Source organism: Lepidochelys kempii, chromosome 2, assembly GCF_965140265.1.
Source record: "Lepidochelys kempii isolate rLepKem1 chromosome 2, rLepKem1.hap2, whole genome shotgun sequence".
NCBI lineage: Eukaryota > Metazoa > Chordata > Testudines > Cheloniidae > Lepidochelys > Lepidochelys kempii.
Window position 1 is genome coordinate 238,101,626 of NC_133257.1, and position 24,228 is coordinate 238,125,853.

At 42.9% G+C, this 24,228-nt stretch overlaps 1 protein-coding gene across 7 annotated transcripts in view; it reads right to left on the reverse strand.

Moving 5' to 3' along the window:
* The window catches only part of MPP7 (MAGUK p55 scaffold protein 7), a 337,800-nt gene that overhangs the window by 258,940 nt on the left and 54,632 nt on the right, over nt 1-24,228 (reverse strand). Inside the window, exon 3 of one of the 7 annotated variants that reach the window (XM_073334353.1) lies at nt 5,683-5,766. The exons of the other annotated variants lie outside the window; for them this stretch is intronic. Within the exon in view, the coding sequence (XP_073190454.1) occupies nt 5,683-5,704 (22 nt within the window). The 5' untranslated portion in view covers nt 5,705-5,766. The remainder of the gene's footprint in view (nt 1-5,682; nt 5,767-24,228) is intronic. 7 annotated transcript variants of the gene reach the window in all.

A 24,228-nucleotide genomic window follows, 5' to 3' on the forward strand; every position in this document is an offset into this window, starting at 1 on the left:
ATCAAGATGTCCTTTTGATCTCTAAATTAACAGAATACAGCATAGACAGGGACTGTTTAATTACATTGACCACTACCAATATATAAATACACAAAAACACAAACATTCTCTCCCCATATGTCTTTAAGGGTCGAATTTGAGTCATTTATCCTACAGGATGCTTATCCCTTTCTAGACATGCATCACAGTAACATACAGTTTTCAGAGTAACAGCCGTGTTAGTCTGTATTCGCAAAAAGAAAAGGAGTACTTGTGGTTAGTCTCTAAGGTGCCACAAGTACTCCTTTTCTTTTTGAGTAACATACAGTGTAGTTGCAGCCATGTCAGCCAAGGATATTAGAGAGACAAGGAAATGTATTTTATTGGACCAACTTCTGTTGGTAAGAGAGACAAGCTTTCGAGACACACAGAGGACCTGAAGAAGAGCTGTGTGTGATTCAAAAGCTTGTTCCCTCACCAACAGAAGATGGTCCACTAAAAGATAGTGCCTCACCCACATTGTCTCTCTGTATGTAATATAGATTTTGTAAGGCACTTATACTTAGTACAGCATGACCTTCTCATTAAAGTATTAGCATTAAACTATAAATAAAATACATATTAAATAGACTGTGGCTGACAAATCTGAAAAGTAGTCATTAATACGGAATTATCAAATGGGGTTTTCTCGAGTGTGGTTTCACAGGGATATACTAGGCCCAATGATATTTGAACATTTTCATCAATAATCTGGAAGTAAATATAAAATCACTACTGATAAAATGTATGGATGACAAAGACTGGCAGAGTGGTAAATAATGAGGACAGGACAGTCATACAGAGTAAAAAAAGAACTAGATAAATTCATGGAGGATAGGTCCATCAATGGCTATCAGCCTAGATAGGCAGGGATGGCGTCCCTAGCCTCTGTTTGCCAGAAGCTGGGAATGGGCGAGGATTGCCTGTTCTGTTCATTCCCTCTGGGGTACCTGGCATTGGCTACTGTCAGAAGACAGGATACTGGGGTAGATGGACCTTTGGTTTGACCCAGTATGGCCATTCTTATGTAACTTATGTACTCTATCACATGGTAACCTGGGCCCATTCAAACAAAATGTGTTTTAATACAGCCAAATGCAAAATTACACATCTAGGAACAAGGAATGTAGACCATACATACAGAATGAGGGACTATCTCCTGGAAAGTAGTGACTCTGAAAAGGATCTAGGATCATAGTGGACAAACAACTCAATACGAGTTCCCAGTGTGATGCTGTGGTAAAAAAGGCTAACATGATCCTTGGCTATATAAACAGAGGAACAGTAAGTAGGGAGTGATTTTACCTCCATATATGGCATTTGTGATACTGGTATATAGAATACTGTGTTTGAGGTGGCTGTGCAGATGCCAGTTTGGTCATTTGCTGTGAGCATCCAGCTGAAGGACTTGAATGCTCAAGGACTTGAATGCAGAAGATCCTCATCTGTGGACAGCTGCTTCATCAACAGAGCATCCTCTCGTGGAGCTGGTAGGAGCCTGTGTTACCCTTTTCTGAGATAGGAATCTGCAGTGGCTCGTAAGCTCCTTAAGAAAGGGACTATATCTTCTTGCACGCTACTCTGAGTACCCTGCTGGCACTCAAGGATAAAGAATCATTGTAAGTCACTGTCTCTGGCTGTCCTAGTATCACCACATAGGGCCTATCTAAGTCCTGGTCTCATTTGCTTAACAGTGAATCCCTCTTTCTGATTTGTGATAAGAGGCACAATGGACTCATTTTTACAGGGAGTATCTGCTTCAACATCCAGAAATGAGTCTAATGGACTCTCTGCATGATTCACAGAGAGCCACTGGCATCCAAAGAGCTAGGTGAAGTTTTGCAGCAGATCTCATCAGCTATGAACTTCATGAAAACTCAGCCTCTTCGCGCGCATCTGTTTGCAAAACTGTGTAACAAAATGGGGTCCAATTATGACATGTTGTTTCACGTAAACTCATTGGTTCCTGAAAGAAAAATTTTTTTAACTGAGACACAAGCTGTATGCCTATGCAATGGACTGCAAAAAGAGTGGATTCGCTGATTGACTATGTGTCTAAAGGAAGATGTGCCTTCTTGCCTACGTCACAGACATATTTGGGGAATTGAATTAATTCAGTATAGGTCTGCAAGAAAAGAATACCCACATCCTTCAGCTGAGTGATCAGCTCACAGGATTCATTAAGAAAATCATTTTCTGAAAGAATAATCTATTGAAGACAAACTAGGAATACTTCTTGAAGTTTTGCAAGTTCCTGGATGACAATTAAATTATTCACAGCCTCACACACAAGGGATGTCCAAGCATCTCAGCAAACCAGAGGAACAGTTTGCATCCTTTTTCCCTGACTTGGACATGACCGAGCATGATTGGGTGCAAAACCCCTTTCGGTGCAAACCTGATGCCATAGATTTGCCAGCAGCTGAAACTTAACAACTCATTGAAATCTCCTGGGATCGATTCTTGCGATCTCTCTCCTGGAGTTCTGGTTCACTGTCAAGAATGAATATCTAGTACTCTCAATATGCACCTTGAAACTGATGGTGCCATTCGTGAGCCTGTATTTGTGTGAAGCTGGATTCAGCGCACTTGTGTCCATATAATCTTGGAATCAAGCTACCATTGATGTTACATCAGAGATTAGGTGTGCAATTTCCACCATTCCGCCAGACTTTAAGAAACTGCATCACAACACAAGTCCATGTGTCACATTAGAGAGTATTACTTAACGTGTAAATTCCTTGGTCACTATGTTGCTTTGCTGCAGTCTGGGGTCACAGGAAACAGTAAGTCTCAAAAAGGGGTCAAACATGCAAAAAGTACGGGAACCCATGACCTAGGGGGAAAAAGGCATAACAAGAACCATAAACTGGAAACTGAAGCCAGTCACGTTCAAATTAGAAACGAGGCTCAAACTTTTTAACAGTGAGGGTGATTACCAGTTGGAACAAACTATGAAGGGAAATGGTGGATTCTCCAGCTCCTGATATCTCCAAACCAAGACTGGAAGCCTTTCTGAAAGATATGCTTTAGTTAAACACAAGTTATTGGGCTCAATACAAAGGTGACTAGGTAAAATCTTACAGCCTGTAATACACCGTAGGTCAGACTAGATGATCTAATAATGGTCCCTTCTGGGGCCTTAATATGCTATGAATATCAATCTCTGGCCATACAGTTTATGTAGGTTGCTAGGCAACCATGAGAGTACTGGTATATAGACAGCAATTCTAGTTGCTCTGATAACTTAAAATAAAAAGAATTAGGAAGAGAGAAATATCTGAAGTTTTTAATTGAAAAATTAAGATCTGCTGAACACAGAAATCTTGGAGATAAAGGAACGGTTATTGACCCTGCCCTGTTGTTCTTCAAGATGTTCTACTTAGTGTGCATCCTACCGTGGGGGGACACAAGCAAGATCAGAATTTTTCTTTTCTTTTTTTTTAAAATAGCAGCATCCATCAAGGCTGCACATGCATTCTATGCCTTCTCATACACATGTGCAAGGACATAAAGGGTGGGGCAGCCACAACATTCCCACAATTACTGTGCATTTCAAAGCCTGCATTACCTGAGGACTTCAAAGCAGGAATGGAGAGCAGGCTGTGGGGTCCACACTGACATCTCCTCAAAGAACCACAGTTACAGTAGGATAAGTGATTCTTCTTTCATCTTCAGGTATCAGAATGTATTCCATTGTAAGTGACTGGCAAGCAGTGCATTCTTCAGAATGGCGGGCATGAGGAACATCAGCTGTCTTAATCAAATAGGGATTGCAGTACTTCTCTCCCAAACTGGGCATCTGCTCTAGCAGCTAAGTCCAATGAATAATATTTGACAAAGGTCAGTGGGTTATTCCACAACTCCATCTTGCAGATCTCTGACGCAGATGGAGGATATTGCATCAGCTCTAGAAGAACAAGTCTTGATGTTTGGTGAGAGAGGTACACCAGTCTATTGGTAACACAGTGACATACGTTGTGTGATCCATTCAGATGTTCTCTTTGGAGAGATGGCCTCATCTTTAAACCATTCAGCTATGGCTATAAATAGACAAGGCAAAGAAGAACAGTTTGGTCCTGTCAATATAATAAAGCAAAGGCCTGGATACACCTAGCATAGGCAATTTCCTTTTCTCCTGGTGCAAAGTGTGGCTTCAGGAAGAAGGCAGACTGGTTGACTGACTGGTTTAGATAAAATATTAAGACCACCTTATGAATAAACTTCAGGTGAGGTTTCAGCATCATCTTGTCTGCAATGTCGTATAGAAGGGGGTTCAACCATAAGTAATAGCATCTAGGAAGATTGTTTTCAAGTGCATTGGTGTAGGGAACAATCAGAGGTTCGAATGAAAGCTGCAACAGTCTCAGGAGGACTAAATTGAGGACCCAGGCAGCAGCAGGATCTCAACTAGTAGGGTAAGTGTGTCGTAACCCTTTGGGAAATTTCAACACAATGGAATGACGAAGGACCAAGCATGACCATATAGGCAGATGGGAAGCTGAGACTGATGCAAGATGGACATTAAGAGAGCTGAACAAGATGCCAGTTTGTTTAAGTGCAATAAATAGTCAAGGATCTTCAGTATCGAGGCCTTGGCCAGGTTCAGCCCATGTTGAAATGCCTATTTTGAGAACCTCTTCCATTTAGAGGTTTTCCTGCTTTTATCAGGATTTCTGGGACCTTCAGGGAGCAGTCTCTGTCCATTGTACTCCACCAGCCAACTGCCATGCCATCAGGCACATAACTTTGGGGTTTGATGGAGTTGTGATGGGTTCCCTTCAGGGTGCTACCTGGAATTGGGGTAACAATGAGCCCCCTGACCCACCAGCCTGGGCTCCCTTTCACACTGTGCTGCTGTGACAAGCTGCAAAGCCCTCCAGCCTGCATTTTCACCAGCATTCACACAGGGAGGGACACACCCAGCTGCAGTTACACGCAGGATTTCTGACCACCTGCTTCCCAGCCTAGGACCCCAAAGCAGTACCATTCTGCCCAGTATATGGGTTTAATATCTGGTCCACCCCTCCCTCAATGTGAAGAGTACAATGCACACTTGTGGTAATCAAGTAGAGATTTGCCCCAAACACTCCAGTCAAAACTCATTGTGCTGGAGTAGTCGCCAGTGTTGGGGTGGTTGGCATCAACTGCCAGCGTGGTCTTCTTTCCAATGCCCAATTTCTGAGTACGAAGAGTACCTGAGGGAGCGCTGGCTGACACTGGTTTATCTAGCCATCAATCTGCTTATAACAATTGAGTCTGAAGTGGCCATCTTGGATAGCTGAAGGAGATGTCGCTTGAGCCCAGCATCCCTGGATTTTGCGCGCCTTGTCAAAGGAGGACTTAAATACCAAGGTATTTGCTGTATCTAGCCTTAATTTGGGGAGCCAGAGGAGAAAAATCAACCTGCCGTAGGATGAGCAGGGTTTGAATCCTGAGATTTGGACTCTGCCATGTGTCAAAGCACCTTGCCTCATGAGGTGGGGGAGGATAGATTTTATATATAATATACACAAACATACACACTTTCTGTTCAAGAAAGTGAGATCTTAAAACATTTAGGAGGGTAAAAATGGAAAGTTTCAAAGAGCTTTCCAATTTTAGCATAATAGTTCTAAGCCAGAAGAGGGAGCTCTTACTCCTTAAGAAATCTGGATAACTTACTCAACATACTAATATTTAACATTTTGGTAGATGTCAGCTCTCCTCTCACCCATCCCCGACACACTCACTGTTGTCCCTGATCTCCTGTGGAGTAAATGTAGACAGAAAATCGTTATTGTCATACAACAATTATAAAAGGCATGATGATTTATTATACCAGATCAATGTAGAGTAAAACAGCCACTAACTGGAAAAAAGACAGAACAGCCTTTTTTCTTCAGGGCAAAATTTTATTCTTGTGCACACAAGTGTACTTCATAATGGTAACCATATTCAACTTGTGAACACTTTTGTGAATGTAAAGAAAACAAACACTGAAAGCCAGAAAAATTGGCCACTAACAGGTGCCAAAAATTCAGTACTGCCATTGTTATCACTGCTGCTTTAATCTGCTTGTTTAAAAAAGTTCTCAGTTCAGAAGGATTTTTACTACTTAAGTTATTTTAAGGATAAAGTCTGTTCCCCCACTTCCTTGCAATGTAAAGTCTGCCAGGAGCTAGAACTGTTAATAGCCTCTAACATAATCTGCCACCAATACTGAAGAAAAAGTGGGGAAAAGATAAAAGCTGCCACTCCACACAATGGCTACCAGCAACATTTCAGTCACAGAGGACTATTTTCTGAAGATAAATGAGAAATGTTTTAAAACTTCGGGAGCCAGCTTCTTCGCTATCAGATTCAAGCCTTACATAAAAGAAAGGGGAGAACAGATGGAAGGAAAACGAGGTAGTATTCAGGATTTAAGTGTTTATTTTGACTGTCAGAATGGGCTGTTTTGATCTTACAAATTGGATCATTCTGATGTAATCAATTACATTTCTAATTTGAGTGGATGTTATCAAGCCTTCATATTATAGTAAGAATTTTGCTACTGTAATAGAGTTACACTGCACTTTTTTCCAAGTGCCTGAGAGCAAAAGTTCTCTGTTCCAGAGTAGTGTATTTAGGCTAATTACTGTCTGTTTCTAAAGTTACACCATATGCAGTGTGCCAATTGACTACAATTCTGTACTTACAGTGGCTACACAATTGGGACCAACAACGGCAGGAATTCTAAAATCCATCTTTTTTAAGCGTCTGCCCATACCAGTATATCAAGTCACTAAGTAGTGACAGTTCAAGTTTAAGTTATTTTCAAGGCCAGTACTACCAGATGCGGGTGCCTAATGGGACTCTGACTTAGATTATCTATTATTACTTTTATTGTTAAGAGAAATTTCAATGCCACAAAGCTCAGATAGCTATAATGAGATTAACAGAACTGTTAGATTCTACTTGTGTGTTAACACTCTGCATTAAATTGAAAAGGGAAGAGGTTGTGAGGGAATAATACCACAGATCTTTAGAGAAATAAACAAGATTGTGACTTTTTTGGGCAAGAGGCTTCTTTAACCTTGTGGTTTCTTTAGCAATAGAGGTCTAATAACTATCTATGTTAAACTAAGATACTTTCCAATGTAGGCTGCTGTGACACTCTTCAGGGGTACCCAGGTCTGTGAAACAGCTTAGCACGATGAAGCCTTATCTATGCCTGCCAGGAGTCAGCTCCGCAAATTCACTTGCCATGCGTAACTCAAGCACTTCCCTCTAGGCCTATGCAAGCCCCGCTGTGTCTTTACAGGTTGGAGATAGATATACTCCAACCTTCAAGCCCTCCAAGTATCTCTCAGGAGCATCCAACCCCTGATCCACAGTCAGTTACAGTATTCACAGATTTGCTATTTCTAATGGAACAGTACATCTCGGTTTACCAGTTACACCTCACCATGCAATTTCACACAAAGATCTTGGACAAAATTTTACTTCTTTTAACTATAAACTTATTTACCAAAGTAGAGAGATCTGATTGATAGCAAACAGAAGTATTGGAAAGAAATGGCTTCATATAAAGTCAAATCATTACACACATCCTCAAGCCTAAACTTAATTACCAAGATATTCTCATGCCTAATAAAGTTTATTGGTCACCAGTATTTTCCAGCCAGGCAGGCGGTGATCCCTTTTTCATGAGATGAGCCACGCTGTCAGCTTGTCTCCTACGTGAAGGATTGAGAGTGTACTTTTGCATGCCAAGATATACCCTCTCAATCCTTCATCTTTATTCATAAACAGGATCCCCTTTCTGCTGTTTGTTTCTTCCTGTAAATTTCCTCTCTTGTAGATTTTGCAGTCTTTCAACTGGTATCAAGTTCAGTATACAAATAGGTCTCCATTGTATACAAGGTCTACAATGCCCAATACTAGGGCTGCCAATTTTGGTTGGATGTATTCCTGGAGGTTTCATCACAGGACATAATCTTTTAATTAAAGACTAATCTTTAATTCCTGGAGATTCCAGGACAATCCTGGGGGATGGCAACCCTACCCAATACACACATGACCAGACATAGACAAGCAGCTGCCACCTCCTGCTTGAAAGGAAGCGGTTTAAGACATGTCACTCCTTGGCTACCTGCTTTAAGTCCAAGGCTCTGAGAACACAATTTCCAGTATAGATACTTAAGTCCTTAAACAGTATCTGTACATAGATTTCAAAAAGACTATAATGACCAGTGGTTCATTGGCTCTTGATAGAAACCTTACATGCCACCCTTTGGTGAGCTCAATATGTATATATCTGACCCAGGGGATTGCTATAAAACTCTATGCATCCCCTGTGCCCTCTGCCAGTTGGCAGCGAGTTGTTCCTGAGTCACAGATACCTTTTTCTAAACATCAACATGACTGAAAAAAAGCCTCACTATCTGAGGAGTAAAAAAAGACTGATTTCAGTTTTAATTACCCTAGGTTTCCAGCTATGTATAGGTAACCCCCACCCCTTTCCTCCCTGGGTTACTCAGGAGCAGGCAACACCCACCTGCGTGCCTGGGCACCTGATGTTGATGACATTAAAGGAGATGCTGATTATCCCAGTGGTGATGTTGGATAGGTGGGAATCCTTTATCCACCCCTCTGCTGCAGTCCCTTTACTCCTAAAGGAATTTAAAATTGGCAGTACCCCTACCTGGCTGGCCCTTGCACTTGGCTGGCCCTTGTACACATTCAATGGCATGCTTTGGGAACCTCCAGGAATAAACCTTTTCTTATTATTATAATAAATAATAATCATCATCTGTGGCATGGGTCTAACTCAAAAATACCAATTATAAATAATATACATCCAATATACTTAAATTAGAGTACACACCTTTACTTAATTTAAAGAAACAGGGTATAACAGAATAAGATTAAATGTCACCACTAATTTAAATCCACAGGAGGCAGATGAATAAAATCAAACAACAAATATAGTGTACAGTAATAAATGAAACTTATCTAACTGGCATTTACACTGCCACCAGTTACCCAACCCCAGAATGTACACTGCTCTGAATTTCAGAGTCCAAGATGCTTGCGTGGGCACACTTGAAGATCTGAAGCTGGAAACCGCACTCTGTTGGTTCTGTGTATCAGTCTAGCCAAGGCAACAAGCTGCACAACCCCTCTGAAGATTGGAATTGTTCCCACCAAAAGTCAGCAGCTCTGGGTCCTGGTTCAACAGAAAGATCACTCGGCCTCTCCTCAGACTTAGTCTCTCTGCTGTGCCCCTTCACTTGCAAGTACTTTCCCAAACAAGAGTGGGGATTACTCACAGTTCCTTCACTGCAGGGCCACCTCAGTCAGCTCTAGGGTGACCAGATGTCCCAGTTTTATAGGGACAGTCCAAATATTTGTGGCTTTTTCTTACATAGGTGCCTATTACCCCCACCCTCTGTCCCAATTTTTCACATTTGCTATCTGGTCACCCTAGTCAGCTCTAGCCACAGCAATAATCTCTCCCCAGCTCCAGTGAAGCCACCAACAGCCTCTGATGCTCCCTGCTCGATCAAAGCCCCAGCAGGCTTTCAGCAGCAGCTTCTGGCTTCCTAGCAACAGCTCCTGGTATGGACGGAGTGCCACACCAGCAATCTCACTCCTTTTCCAAAATGGAGCCCACTGCCCACTCTCCCTGCATTCCCTGGAAGAGAAAGTCTCTCACTCTTTCCCCAAGGCATCATGGGAGTTGAGGTCTCTAAGGCTGGACTGCAGCACACAGGATGTTCCCAACTGGAACACTCCCAGTTAAGTTCTGAGGCCCCACCAGTAAAGGATGCCTATATATATATATATATATATACATACATACACACACACACACACACACAGTATATATCTATAAACAAACAGTTGAATTCACCACCACAATCAGAGGGATTAGGAAGAGTACACACAAGCATGTGTAAAGGTATATATGGCAGGGTATGTTGTTTGCTGATAGCAAAGCAGCCTTCTTAATATTGCATACAGAAGTGTACGTTTTCCAGATTACTCAAGTAAGCTTTGTTGCCTCTCTTTTGTTGAGTATCAGAGATAGCTACTGCCTGTATCATAGCTAAATTTGCAACTGACCAAGGGATTCGCCACTTCCAAAAGAATGTCACATACTAAGAGTTAACCACTTGCAGAAAACAATCACTATATTCCCATGTATTTGCTAAGTCAACTGTGGACTGGCAATTCGTTTAATAAAACCTAGATTTGTTACCAGTACTTACTTACCCATTAATCAAAAAACCAGTTTGGAACTTAGCACATACCGACAGCACACAACTTTAGGACAAGATTTTAACTTTTTGAAGCTAACATATTTCCAAAAACTTTGATTTCATGAGAAAATTTAATAAATAAGCCTTACTTCTACAAAATGGTATTAAGAGTTGCCATTTAATGTAGCTTGTAAATTTACTGTAATACATTGAGATGAAAAGTTAGGTCTTTCAGCTTTATGAATGTAAAAAACTACACAGAAAGTATTACAAGGGAAGGCAAGTATCTCCATTTTATAGCTGGAAAACGAGAAAGATGAACTGACTTGCCCAAAGGAAAAAAACTCAACTAGTGTAAATTAGTTTTTGAATGACTAACATCCAGTGGAAGAAAACTCTGTATATAAGCTTGGGGTTTTACCTCTTTAAGACTTCAGATGTGAATTTAGTGACTGAATGGTCCAGAAATTATAGTATTGTAGACTGAAGTCTATCTACAATATACATACAGCACAAATAGTGCAAGCCAGCATACCTCCATCCCTCTAGAGTTGAGAAGGAAGTTTAGCATCCATGCTCTTTCCAATGAATGGCACAAACTTGTGTACAGCAAGGCATATTACATGCCGTGATGTGGTCACTCCTTTACTGAAAGCTGATTCAAAACCTAGCTTAATTCTCAAAGGCCCTTGAGCAGCCACATGACAATTACCATTCCTGTCCTGAAATGGACTGTAAGCAACAATCTAGAGATTAATGTCTGCACAGACCACTGCCAATTCTGAGCCATTCGGGTTTTGGGTTTTTTTAAATACAAAACTTCAAAATCTTATTACCAAGACTCATGAATCAATTATCTTCGTGCTTGAAAGGGGAATTGATACACAGCACAACTGCTCTTGTCAATGGCAAACGCAGTCTAGTTGTAATAGTATGTTTATAAATTCTGGAAATTCGGCATCACAATATAAAAATGAAGTTTACAATTTTCCCATTATATCTATTCTGACCTTTAAAGAGGATAGTGGAAGAGGAGAAGAAGAAAAATAATAAGGATAAAAGCAGGGCAAAACAATCAGTAAAACATTCACTGCCAAATTTCATACTGTCAGCCTACTCCAGGAGAGTAATGCAATTATATAATCTAAAATTTAATATACTTACATAACTAATCTGCTCTCACTATACTTCAGATTTGCAGGCTAGTCCACGAAAAAGTTTGGTCTCCTGCACACGCGCGTTTCATTCTTGACAGATCCATTGCAACAGAGCTGTTGTTCAGTCATGATCAACTAGAGTGAGGAAGTTCTCTAAGCAACTTGGTTCAATCCCACAAAGTGCTCTGAAACCTTACATTTAGTTCAGGATTCAATGGGAAGTCAGCTAAATGCAAAGAACACGGGAGTGACATACTCTGGTAGCCTCAGTTGTCAAGCAAGTAGGGTGTTGAGTTCTGACTAGAGCTGGTCAGAAGAAACAAGTATTTACTTTGAAAACATAACAAAAATCCCTTTGAAATATTTTGACCAATTTTAGGTTATCAGTTTGATTTTTCACAATGAAAATTTTCATTTCATTTAGGTTTCTAAATGACATTTTGAAATGAAAAATTTTGTTTGGTTCTGATATGACCAAAAAAATATATATTTAACTTCATTTTAAAATTTGCTTATTTGGGTTTTGGAAACTAAGGTTTGGTTTTCCACATTCTATTTATGGATTTTCAGGGTCTTCACTCCCCACTTTTTCCTTTCCTCCCTTCTCCCCTTTTTTCAGTATGGGGGGGAATAAGTGTGAAAGTGTGGGGGGGTCTTATTTTCAGACCATTTTTCAACATTCACCAGGTTGAAAAAATAGATACATATAATTTGTCAGCTCCCTAGATTCAAGTGTCAACTGAAGAGGTTAGAAAGGGGTAGGCTTTTTAATAATGTATTCCATTTCCAGAAAGAATGAACTTGCTTTATACTTGGTCCATATCTAGCCTATAAAGCTCAGAAGTAGAAGAGTCAGAACCCACAGAAACCCCTTTAAAAATACCCTTTAAGGCAGTGGCTCTCAACCTTTCCAGACTACTTACCCCTTTCAGGAATCTGATTTGTCTTGCGTACCCTCACTTAAAAACTACTTGCATACAAAATCAGACATAAAAATACCAAAAAGTGTCACAATACACTGTTAATGAAAAATTGCTTACTTTTTCATTTTACCATATAATTACAAAATAAGTCAATTGGAATATAAATATTGTCCTTACATTTCAGTGTATAGTATATAAAGCAGTATAAACAAGATATAATCTGAATGAAATTTTAGTTTGTACAGACTTCGCTAGTGCTTTTTCTGTAGCCTGTTGTAAAACCTCTATTCAACGTTGGTGAGGCCTCATCTGGAGTACTGTGTCCAGTTTTGGGCCCCACACTACAGGAAGGATGTGGATAAATTGGAGAGGGTCCAGCGGAGGGCAATAAAAATTGTTAGGGGACTGGAACACGAGACTTATGAGGAGAGGCTGAGGGAACTGGGATTGTTTAGTCTGCGGAAGAGAAGAATGAGGGGGGATTTGATAGCTGCTTTCAACTACCTGAAAGGGGGTTCCAAAGAGGATGGATCTAGACTGTTTTCAGTGGTAGCTGATGACAGAACAAGGAGTAATGGTCTCAAGTTGCAGTGGGGGAGGTTTAGGTTGGATATTACGAAAAACTTTTTCACTAGGAAGGTGGTGAAACACTGGAATGCGTTACCTAGGGAGGTGGTGGAATCTCCTTCCTTAGATATTTTTTAAGGTCAGGCTTGACAAAGCCCTGGCTGGGATGATTTAGTTGGGGACTGGTCCTGCTTTGAGCAGGGGGTTGGACTAGATGACCTCCTGAGGTCCCTTCCAACCCTGATTTTCTATGATTCTAAAACTAGGCAAATATCTAGATGAGTTGATGTACCCCTTGGAAGACCTCTGCATACCCCCAGGGGTACACATATCGCAGAACCACTACTTTAAGGTAACTTATGGCAAACACTGGGACTCATCTAAAGCTAAACAATTATCCAAGATACTTGAGGGCTTTTTTTCCAATGTTTCAATGAATACATGAAAGGAAGAGATATCATGAACCAATTTCCCCAATCTTACACCACATTTGAGGTAACAGAGTTCCAGAAGAATAGCTATAACACAAACTAAAGCTAAAGACAAAGTTCAACAAGATCATTCATAATACATAAGGCTACATTTTCGTCATGGGTATTTTTAGTAAAAGTCATGGACAGGTCATGGGCAATAAACGAAAAGTCATGACCCTGTGACCTGTCCATGACTTTTACTAAAAATACCTGTGACTAAATCTTACCAGATTTAGGGGGGCACTCTTGAATACTGCAGCTGGGGTGGGAGGCAGCGGGGAGAGGGGGCGGGATGTTTCCGCTGGGGAGGGCAGCCCGGGGCCCTGCCACTGGGGGGAGAGGCCCAGCCGCCCCCGCACTGCGGTCACTGCCACTGGTCGGGGTGGGAGACGGCCCGGGGCCCCAAGGATGCCGCCACCCATCATGGACCACTGCTCAGAGTGGCAACAGGAAACAGCTGCCTGGGACTGCCAGAGCAGCTGCCAGTGTGGCTAGCTTAAGGGCTTCCCTAGCTGCTGGGGTGGTCCTGGGGTCAGCCACACCAGCACTGCAAAATTCACAGAGGTCACTGAAAGTCACGACTTCCGTGACCTCCGTGAATGATTTGCAGCCTTAATAATACAAAAGCCTTTAAAGGGTAGCTTGACTAGTTTATTTTCCAACCGAGCTGTGGAACAGCTTACCATACGTGGCTCCCGGCCAGCGGCGTAGCAGGGCTCGGGCTCTGGCCCCGGCCCCACACTGCAGCTGGAAGCGGCTGGCTGCTGGCACGTCTCTACATGCCCCTGGCAGGAGGGGGGAGGGAGGTGGCTACACATGCTGCCCCTGCCCCCAGCACTGTCCTCACAGCTCACAGGGACCCGCTGTCCCCCTCCCCCCAAGGGGCACGCAGAGACGTGCCAGCAGCCAGCCCCTTCCAGGAGCAACAGGGGGCCAGAGCTCCTCAAATATTGTTACTACAATATAACATTATAATTATACAGCTGGGCACTATCAATATTTAACCTGCGGCCAGCAGCTGCCCTTGAAGTTCACTGTAATCAGATTTCACCCGTATAAAAAATGTTAAGGGGAGCCCCATACAAGCTGATTTGCCCTGGGCCCACACACCCACCCCAGGGATGGCCCTGCCCATTGGCATAATTAAACCACCTCCACAAGAGGCAGTAGAAGCTCTCCTGCAGACATACCGCTATCTACACTAGCTCTTAGGTCAGTATAACTTACATTGCTCCGGGGTGGCTTATCCACACCTTTGAGCGACATATGTCAGTATAACTTGAGTGGTAGGCTATACAAGCCCTGAATGTTTCATATACATTGATTTGTTTTCACAACTGCCCTGTGGGGTAATTTTACATGTGTGGAACTGAGGCATAAAGATATTATGATCAAAATTGTCCCCTAATTTTGGATGCCCAATTTGAGACAACTAGTCTGACTCTCTCTATATCACTAACTACCATCACCGTACAGCACCTGAACACTGAACTCAATGACAGACAATGCTGGGTACCACTTCAGAGCACTAGTCCATCCTGCCCAATTTTCCATATCCAGTCGTGGCCAGCCCTGATGCTTCAGAGAAAGATTAAAAAAAACCTGAACACTTTGAGGGAGGAGGATCCCTTCCTGCCCACTCACTGCCAATGGTTGGCTGAAATCCTGAAGCATGCGCTTTTAGAAATATAAGACATAAACCAGAAATGGACTGGACTGAAGAACTGGAGGATCTAAATGTGAAGGAGGCTTGGAATTACTTTATGTCAAAGTTGCAGAAGCTATCTGAAGCCCACATTCCAAGCAAAGGGGAAAAAAATTGTAGGGAAGGGTTACAGACCAAGCTGGATAAGCAAGCTTCTCAAACAGGTGATTAAGAGAAAGCAGAAGGCCTACAAGGAATGAGACATGATCAGCAAGGAAAGCTAGAGGAGGTCTTGGAAGTCAATGCATAGGGTTAGAGGGAGAACTGCCAAAAGCCAGGCAGAGTTGGACCTTATAAAGGGAATTAAAACCAACACTAAAAGATTCTATAGCCATATAAAGAAGAAGAAAACAAGGAAAGAAGTCGTGGGACCGCTAAACACTGAGGATTGGGTGGAGATTAAAGATTATCTAGGCATGGCCCTATACCTAAACAAATATTTTGCCTCAGTTTTTAAATGAAGAACTTTGGGGTAATGGCAGGTTGGATAAGGAGGTAGAAATTACCACATCTGAGGTTTAAGTCAAACTCAAACAGTTTAATGAGACTGAATTGTGATAATCTCCAACCAAGAATATTAAAGGAACTGGCACATGAAATTGCAAGCCCAACAGCAAGGATTTTTAATGAATCTGTAAACTTGGGGATCTTACCCTATGACTGGAGAATTGCTAATGTAGTTCCTATTTATAATTTGAGGACTTCAGTAACTCAACCAGAGGTTAGGGGCCTATTACAGGAGTGTGCAGGTAAGGTTCTGTGGCTGCAACGTGCAGCAGGTCAGACTAGATGATCACAATGGTACCTTCTGACCTTAAAATCTATTAGGAGTGAGCCCCAAGACTGCTGAGGCCCTGCCCGCTATCATCACAAGCAACTCATTATAAAATGGAACTTGTAAATTTGTCCAACTCTCTCTTAATATGAATTAAGTTTTCTCCTCCCACAACTTCTATTACGAGGCTATTCCAGAACCTCAGCCCTTCGCTGATTAGAAACCACCTTTTAATTTCTAGCCTGAATTCATTCATGGCACACACATCCATTTGTTCTTGTGCCAACACTACCCTGTAGCTTAAATAGCTCTCCACCCTCTCTGGCATTTATCCCCCAATGTATTTATACAGAGTAATTATATCCCCTCTCTTGGCCTTATTTTTGATAGAACAAACAAGCCAAGCTCTCCAAGTCTCCTCTCATAAGATATGCCCTCCATTCCCCAAATGACCCAAGCTGCTCTCTCTGCACCTGTTCCAGTTTAAATTCCTCTTTCTTGAACACAGAGGATCAGAATTATACGCAGGATTCCAAATGAGGTCTTACTATTGCCTTGTACAATGGCATTAATACTACCCTCTCTCTACTGAAATGCCTCCGCCTAATATGTCCTAGGATCACATTTGCCTCTTTCACAACAGCATCATAGTGGTAGCTCATAATGAAAAACAAACTGCTATGCAAGAAGTCATATCTGAAGAAAAAACTTAAGTTATAATATAAGGAAAATATGTTTGAACTGCTCACAAGAATCCTACATTTTCACAAGCTAATAATATTTTCTGGTACACATATGGAAGTATCCTTAAATATTTCCTACAAAGGAGAAGACCATCTTCATGCACCAACTTGCCAACCTACAAAGGAAGACTTTTAAACTACATTCAAAGGGCACAAATGACAAAAGCCCACACAATCATAAAAAAGGAAATCTTTACAGAGATCTAGATGGGGCAAGGAAAGACATGGAAAATTACAATAGGTTCATAGGAATAACAAGAAGGAAAATCAGTGGGGGAAATCTGCTCAACATCTAAGATGTCTAAATGCAAACACAAGGTGTAAGGGGAATAAACAGGAAGAACTGGTAGTATTCATACATAAGCTAAATTATTAGCTAAGTGCAGTCACGGAGATGTGGGGAGATAAGTTTCATAATTTGAACACTGATACAGACAGGGATAGCTTGTTTAGGAAGGGCAGGCAGGATAAAAAAGGAGCTGGTGTTGCATTATACATCAATAACACATACAGTAATTCTGAGGTCCAGGAGTTCAGAGGCAGATCAGCTCAAAGTCCCTGGGTAAAAATTAAAAGGGTAAAAAATCCGGGTGACATTATGGTAGGGGTCTGGTACAGAACATCAACTCAGGAAGAGGAAGTCGATGAGGCATTTCTAGACCAAATAAACAGAAATATCCAAAACAAAACACCTGGTAGTAATGTGGGATTTTCACTACCCAGACTTCAGTTGGAAAAGTAATACTGGAAATTTTATGTTTTGCTGTAAGTTCCTTGAATGTATTGGGGATAACTTTTTGTTTTGGAAAGTGAAGGAAGTAACCAGGGGGGTAGCCATTTTAGACTTGATTCTGACCAAAAAGGAAGAATTGATAGCGAATCTCAAGGTGGAAGGCAATTTAGGTGAAAATGATAATGAAATAAGTTTCATGAGAGCACCAAAAAAGGACAATGGACTTCAAAAAGGAAGACTTTAAGAGACGCAGAGAAATGGTAGGCAAGGTCCCATGGGAAGAAAATTTGAGGAAAAAAGAGTTTAGGAGAGCTGGCAGTTTCGCAGGGAGACAGTTTTAAAAACACACTACTGTAAACTATCCCAATGTGAAGGAAAGAAAAATAGTAAGAGACCAAAATGGCTCTATCAGGAGCTCCCTGATGACCTGAAAATCTAAAAAGGAATCCTACAAAAAATGGAAACATGGACAATTGCTAAGGATGGAGTACAGCAGAATAGCACAAGCATTTAGGGACAAAATCAGAAAAGCTAAGGCACAAAATGAGTTACACCTAGCAAAGGCAATGAGATTCTTTAAATACATTAGGAGGAAGAGAGACAAAAGGAAAGCTTAGGTCCTCTATTCACTCGGAAAGAAGAGCTAATAATGGATGACACCAAGAAGGCTGAAGTGTTTAGTGCCTATTTTGTGTCAGTCTTCACTAAAAAGATCAATTGTGATCATGTGTGTAACACAATTAACATTAATGAGTGGGAAGGAACACAAGCTAAAATAAGGAAAGAAGTTTAAAGAATATTCAGGTAAGCTAAATTAATTAAAAAGCCTGACAACATTCATCCTATCATACTTAAGGAACTAGCTGAAGCAACCCTGGAACCATTAGCAGTTATCTTTGAGAAATCATGGAAGAAAAGTGAGGACTGAGGACTGGAGAAGGACAAACCTAATACCTATCTTTAAAAAGGGGAACAGTGGGGACTCAGGGAATTACAGACCGTATCTTCAATACCTGGAAAGACACTGGAACAAATTATTAAATCAATTGGTAAGCAATTAGAAATAATAGCTATCAAGAACGAACTATGCAAAATCAATCTAGCATCCTTCTTTGACACTTTCCTGACTAATGAATGGGGGGGGGGGAAGCAGTAGACGTGGTATAGCTTGATTTTAATAAGACTTTTGGCGCTGTCCTCAAGATATTCTCATATGCAAACTAAGGAAAATGTAATCTAGATGAACTTCTATTAGGTGGGTGTACAAATGTTTGAAAAACAGTACTAAAAGAGTAGCCATCAATGGTTCACTGTCAAACTCGGAGGCCAAATCTAGCAGGGTCCTACAGGGGTTAGTTTATAAGGGAGAATGTGTTTATAAAATTGGCAGATGACAGATGGGAGGAGTTGAAAGCACTTCAGAGACCAGGAGTAAAATACAAGACAACCTTGACAAATTGGAGAAATGGTCTGAATTTAAAAAACTGAATCCAATAAAGACAAATGCAAAGTACTTCACTATGGAAAGAAAAATCAAATCCATAAGCTACAAAATGGGGAATAAGTGGCTAGGTGGTAGAACTGCTGAAAAGGATTTTAAGATTCTAGTGGATCACAAATTGAATACGAGTCAACAATGTGATGCAGTTGCAAAAAGGGCCAATATTCGAGGGTGTATTAACAGAAGTGTAGTATGTAAGACACAGGAAGTAACTGTCCCACTGACACAGCATTGGTGAAGCCTCATCTGGAGGACTGTGTCCAATTCCAGGTGCCATACTTTAGGAAAGATGGGGACAAACTGAAGAGAGTCCGGAGGAGAGCAACAAAAATGATAAAAGGCTTAGGCCTGATCTACAAGTTTGTGTCGGATTTAGCAGCGTTAAATCCGAATTAACTCTGCACAACGAAGCCACTTTTTCGACATAAAGGGCTCTTAAAACCAATTTCTGTACTCCTCCCCAACAAGGGGATTAGTGCAGAAATCAACATCGCCATTTCGAATTAGGGTTACCGTGGACGCAATTCGAAGGTATTGTCTCCAGGAGCTATCCCACAGTGCACCATTGTGACCGCTCTGGACAGCGCTCTGAACTCGGATGAACTGGCCAGGTGTACAGGAAAAGCCCCAGGAACTTTTGAATCTCATTTCCTGTTTGGCCAGGGGACCTCAACAACACAGGTGACCATGCAGTCCCAGAATCGAAAAAGAGCTCCAGTATGGACTGTGTGGGAGGTACTGGATCTGATCACTGTATGGGGAGAGGAATCCATGCTATCAGAACTACATTCCAAAAGATGAAATGCCAAAACATTTCAAAAAATCTCAGAGGCCATGAAGGACAGAGGCTACATCAGGGACGCAACACAGTGCCGCATGAAACTTAAGGAGCTCAGACAAGCGTACCAGACAACCAAAGAATCAAACGGACACTCCGGGACAGACCCCCAGACATGCCGCTTCTACGCTGAGATGCATGCAATTCTAGGGGGGGTCGCCACCACTACCACACCCCTATCCGTGGACTCTGACGATGGAGTACTCTCCGCCATGGCTGAGGATTTTGCAGATGGGGAAGATGAGAAGGAAGAGGACGAGCTTGGGGAGAGCACACAACACACCGTTCTCCCCGACAGCCAGGATCTTTTTATCACCCTGACTGAAATACCTTCCCAACCCAACGAAGCCGGAGAAGGGACCTCTGGTGAGTGTGCCTTTTTAAATAGAATACATGTTATAAAAGCAAGCGTTTAATGATTAAGTAGCTCTGGGGACTTGGGATGCATTCGTGGCCAGTACTGCTACAGGAAAAGTCTGTTAATGTATCTGGGGATGGAGCGGAAATCCTCCAGGGACATCTCCGTGAAGCTCTCCTGGAGGTACTCTAAAAGCCTTTGCAGAAGGTTTCTGGGGAGAGCAGCCTTATTCCATCCTCCATGGTAGGACACTTTACCACGCCATGCTAGTAGCAAGTCATCTGGTATCATTCCATGACAAAACCTGGCAGCGTATGGTCCCGGTGTTTGCTGGCATTCAATCAACATCCGTTCTTTATCTGTCTGTGTTATCCACAGGAGAGTGATATCATTCATGGTAACCTGGTTGAAATAGGGGAATTTAATTAAGGGGACATTCAGAGGTGCCCGTTCCTACTGGGCTGTTTGCCTGTGGCTGAAAAGAAATCCTCCCCGCAGTTAGCCACGTCCCGGAGGAAAACTGCAACACTAAATGGCCAACTCAATGGGCTTTGCTTGGTATGGGAAAGGAAGGGGCTGCTGTTATGAAGTTTGCAGAAGCCGAAAGACTATAGCTTACCATGGCCGCCTGCAAGCCGAATTCTGTTGCCCGGCCCTGCGTGTGTGATCTCCAACACCAAAGCCGCAGACACCTAATAAAAGATGCAAAATGCGACCTTGTACCAAAATCACATGTGCTATGTAATGTGAATAGTGTTGTTCACCGTGAAAGAGTACAGCCATTGTTCTGTAAAATGTATCTTTTTAAATACTTCACTCCCTTTTTTTGCTCCAGCAGCTGCAAATGTTTCAAGCCTCCCTCCTCCGTCCCAAAGGCTATCTCAGATAAGGTGGCAAAAAAAAATGCATGAACAATTACATGTTCTCTGAGCTCATGCAATCGTCCGGCACCGACAGAGCTGTGTGGAGGGACACAATAGCAGAGTACAGGACAGTGGCCGATGAACGTCAGAAGTGGCGGCAGAAAGATCAGAGGAGGCATGAGGCAATGCTGGGGCTACTGCAGGATCAAACAGACATGCTCCGGAGTCTGGTGGAGGTTCATGAACGGCAGCAGGATCACAGACTGCCGCTGCAGCCCCCTGCTTAACTGCCCTCCATCCTCCCCAAGTTCCATAGCCTCCTCATCCAGGCGTCCAAGAACACGGGGTGGGAGGCTCCGGGCACCCAACCACTCCACCCCAGTGGACAGCCCAAGCAACAGAAGGCTGGCATTCAACAAGTTTTAAAGTGGCCTTTTCCTTCCCTCCTACCCTCCTCCCACAGCCCACCCGGGCTACCTTGTGAGTTATTCTCCCTATTTTTACAATCAATTAATAAAGAATACATGTTTTTTGAACGATAGTGACTTTATTTCCTTTGAAAGCAAGCTGTGATCGAAGGGGGGAGGGCGGGTGGCTTACAGGGAATTTCGAAGCAATCAAGGGGGCGGGAAAAACAAACAGAAGCATCACACAGAACCCTGGCCAGTCATGAAACTGGTTTTCAAAGCTTCTCTGACGTGCAGCGCTTCCTGCTGTGCTCTTCTAACTGTCTTGGTGTCTGGCTGCACGTATTCAGCTGCCAGGCGATCAACCTCGCACCTCGCCATAAACGTCTCCCCCTTACTCTCACAGAGTTTGTGGAGCACACAGCAAACAGCAATAACAATGGGAATATTGGTTTCGCTGAGGTCTGAGCGAGTCAGTAAACTGAGCCAGCGCGCTTTTAAACGTCCAAATGCACACTCTACCACCATTCTGCACTTGCTCAGCCTATAGTTGAACAGCTCCTTACTACTGCCCAGGGTGCCTGTGTACGGCTTCATGAGCCAGGGCATTAAGGGGTACGCTGGGTCCCCAAGGATAACTATAGATATTTCAACATCCCCAACAATTATTTTCTGGTCTGGGAAGTAAATCCCTTCCTGCAGCTGTTCAAACAGACCAGAGTTCCTGAAGACGCGAGCGTCATGAACCTTTCCCAGCCATCCCACGTTGATGTTGGTGAAACGTCCCTTGTGATCCATCAGTGCTTGCAGCACTATTGAAAAGTACCCCTGGCAGTTTATGTACTGGCTGCCCTGGTGGTCCGGTCCCAAGATAGGGATATGCGTTCTGTCTATAGCCCCACCACAGTTAGGGAATCCCATTGCAGCAAAGCCATCTAGTATGACCCGCACATTTCCCAGAGTCACTACCTTTGATAGTAGCAGCAGCTCAATAATTGCGTTGGCTACTTGCATCACAGCAACCCCCACAGTAGATTTGCCCACTACAAATTGATTACGGACTGACCGGTAGCTGTCTGGCGTTGCAAGCTTCCACAGGGCTATTGCCACTTGCTTGTGAACTGTGAGGGCTGCTCTCATCTTGCTATTCTTGCACTTCAGTGCAGGACAAATCAAGTCACAAAGTTCCATGAAAGTGCCCTTACGCATGTGAAAGTTTTGCAGCCACTGGGAATCATCCCAGACCTGCAACACTATGTGGTCCCACCACTCTGTGCTTGTTTCCCAGGCCCAGAGTTGGCGTTCCACGGCATGAGCCTGCCCCATTAACACCATGATCTCCAAATTGCGGGGATACGCGGTTTAGAGAAAAGTGTGTTCATGTCCTCATCAATGCGCTGCCGTCGCCTCCTTGCCTGGTTTTTCAGGTGCTGGTTCTGCATACACTGCACGATAATGTGCGAGGTGTTTACAATGGTCATGACTCCTGCGGGGAGCTCAACGGGCTCTATGCTTGCTGTGTTATGGCGTCTGCTCCTGCTCAGGCAATCCAGGGAAAAGAGCGCAAAACGATTGTTTGCCGTTGCTCTGACGGAGGGAGGAGCAAGTGACAACATGGCTTACAGGGTTGGCTTATAGGGAATTAAAATCAACAAAGGGGGTGGCTTTGCGAGAAACTGAATGGCCCCCTCAAGGATAGAACTCAAAACTGGGTTTAGCAGGCTGTTGATTTCACGGAGGGAGGGAGGAGAAAATGAATACAAAACAAATCTGATCTATTTCTTGTTTTGAGCCACTTCATCTATCTTTATACATCTTGCTGACAGCAGACCGTGCAGTACGACCGCTAGCCATCGTCATCTCCTGGGTGCTGGGCAAAAGACGGTGCAGTATGACTGCTGGCCATCGTCTTCTCCTGGCTGCTGATTAAAAGACAGTGCACTGCCAGTAGGATTCAATGGCCATGAGACGAAACTTAAAAGAGAAATGACCTGGCTGAGTCACTCCCATGTTTGCCCAGGCACCCCTGACCTCATCAAGGTCAGTTAAAAGAGCACCTTGGACTACGTTGACAATGGCTACCAGTCATACTGCACTGTCTGCTGCCAAAAGGCAATAAGCTGCTGCTGCGTAGCTATGCAGTAGCGTGTCTGCCAGCACCCAGGAGTCAGATGGTGACGGTGAGCTGAGCGGGCTCCATGCTTGCCATGGTATGGCATCTGCATGGGTAACCCAGGAAAAAAGACGCAAAACGATTGTCTGGCATTGCTTTCACGGAGGGAGGGAGGGAAGTGGGGTCTGACGATACGTACCCAGAACCACCTGCGACTATGTTTTAGCCCCATCAGGCATTGGGATTTCTACCCAGAATTCAAATGGGCAGTGGAGACTGCGGGAACTGTGGGATAGCTACCCACAGTGCAGCGCTCCGTAAGTCGACTGTTGCCTCAGTATTGTGGACACACTCCGCCAACTACATGCACTTAGAACATTTGTGTGGGGACACACAATCGACTGTATAAAAACGCTTTCTACAAAACCGACTTCTATAAATTTGACCTAATTTCGTAGTGTAGACAAGGCCTTAGAAAACATGTTCTATGAGAAACAGTTTTTAAAAACTGATTGTGTTTAGTCTTGAGAAATGAAGACTGAGTGGGGACCTGATAAAAGCCTTCTTGCATATTAAGGGCTATTATAAACCAGATGGTGAATAATTGTTCTCCATATCCACTGAAGGTAGGACAAGAAGTAATCAGCTTAATCTGCAGCAAAGGAGATTTAGATTAGATATTAGAGAAAACTTTATCTATAAGGGTACTTAAACTCTGGGACAGACTTCTAAGAGGAGTTGTGGAATCCCCCCATTGCAGATTTTTAAGAACAGGCTGGATAAACACCTGTCAGGGATGGTCTAGATTTACTTGGCCCTGCCTCA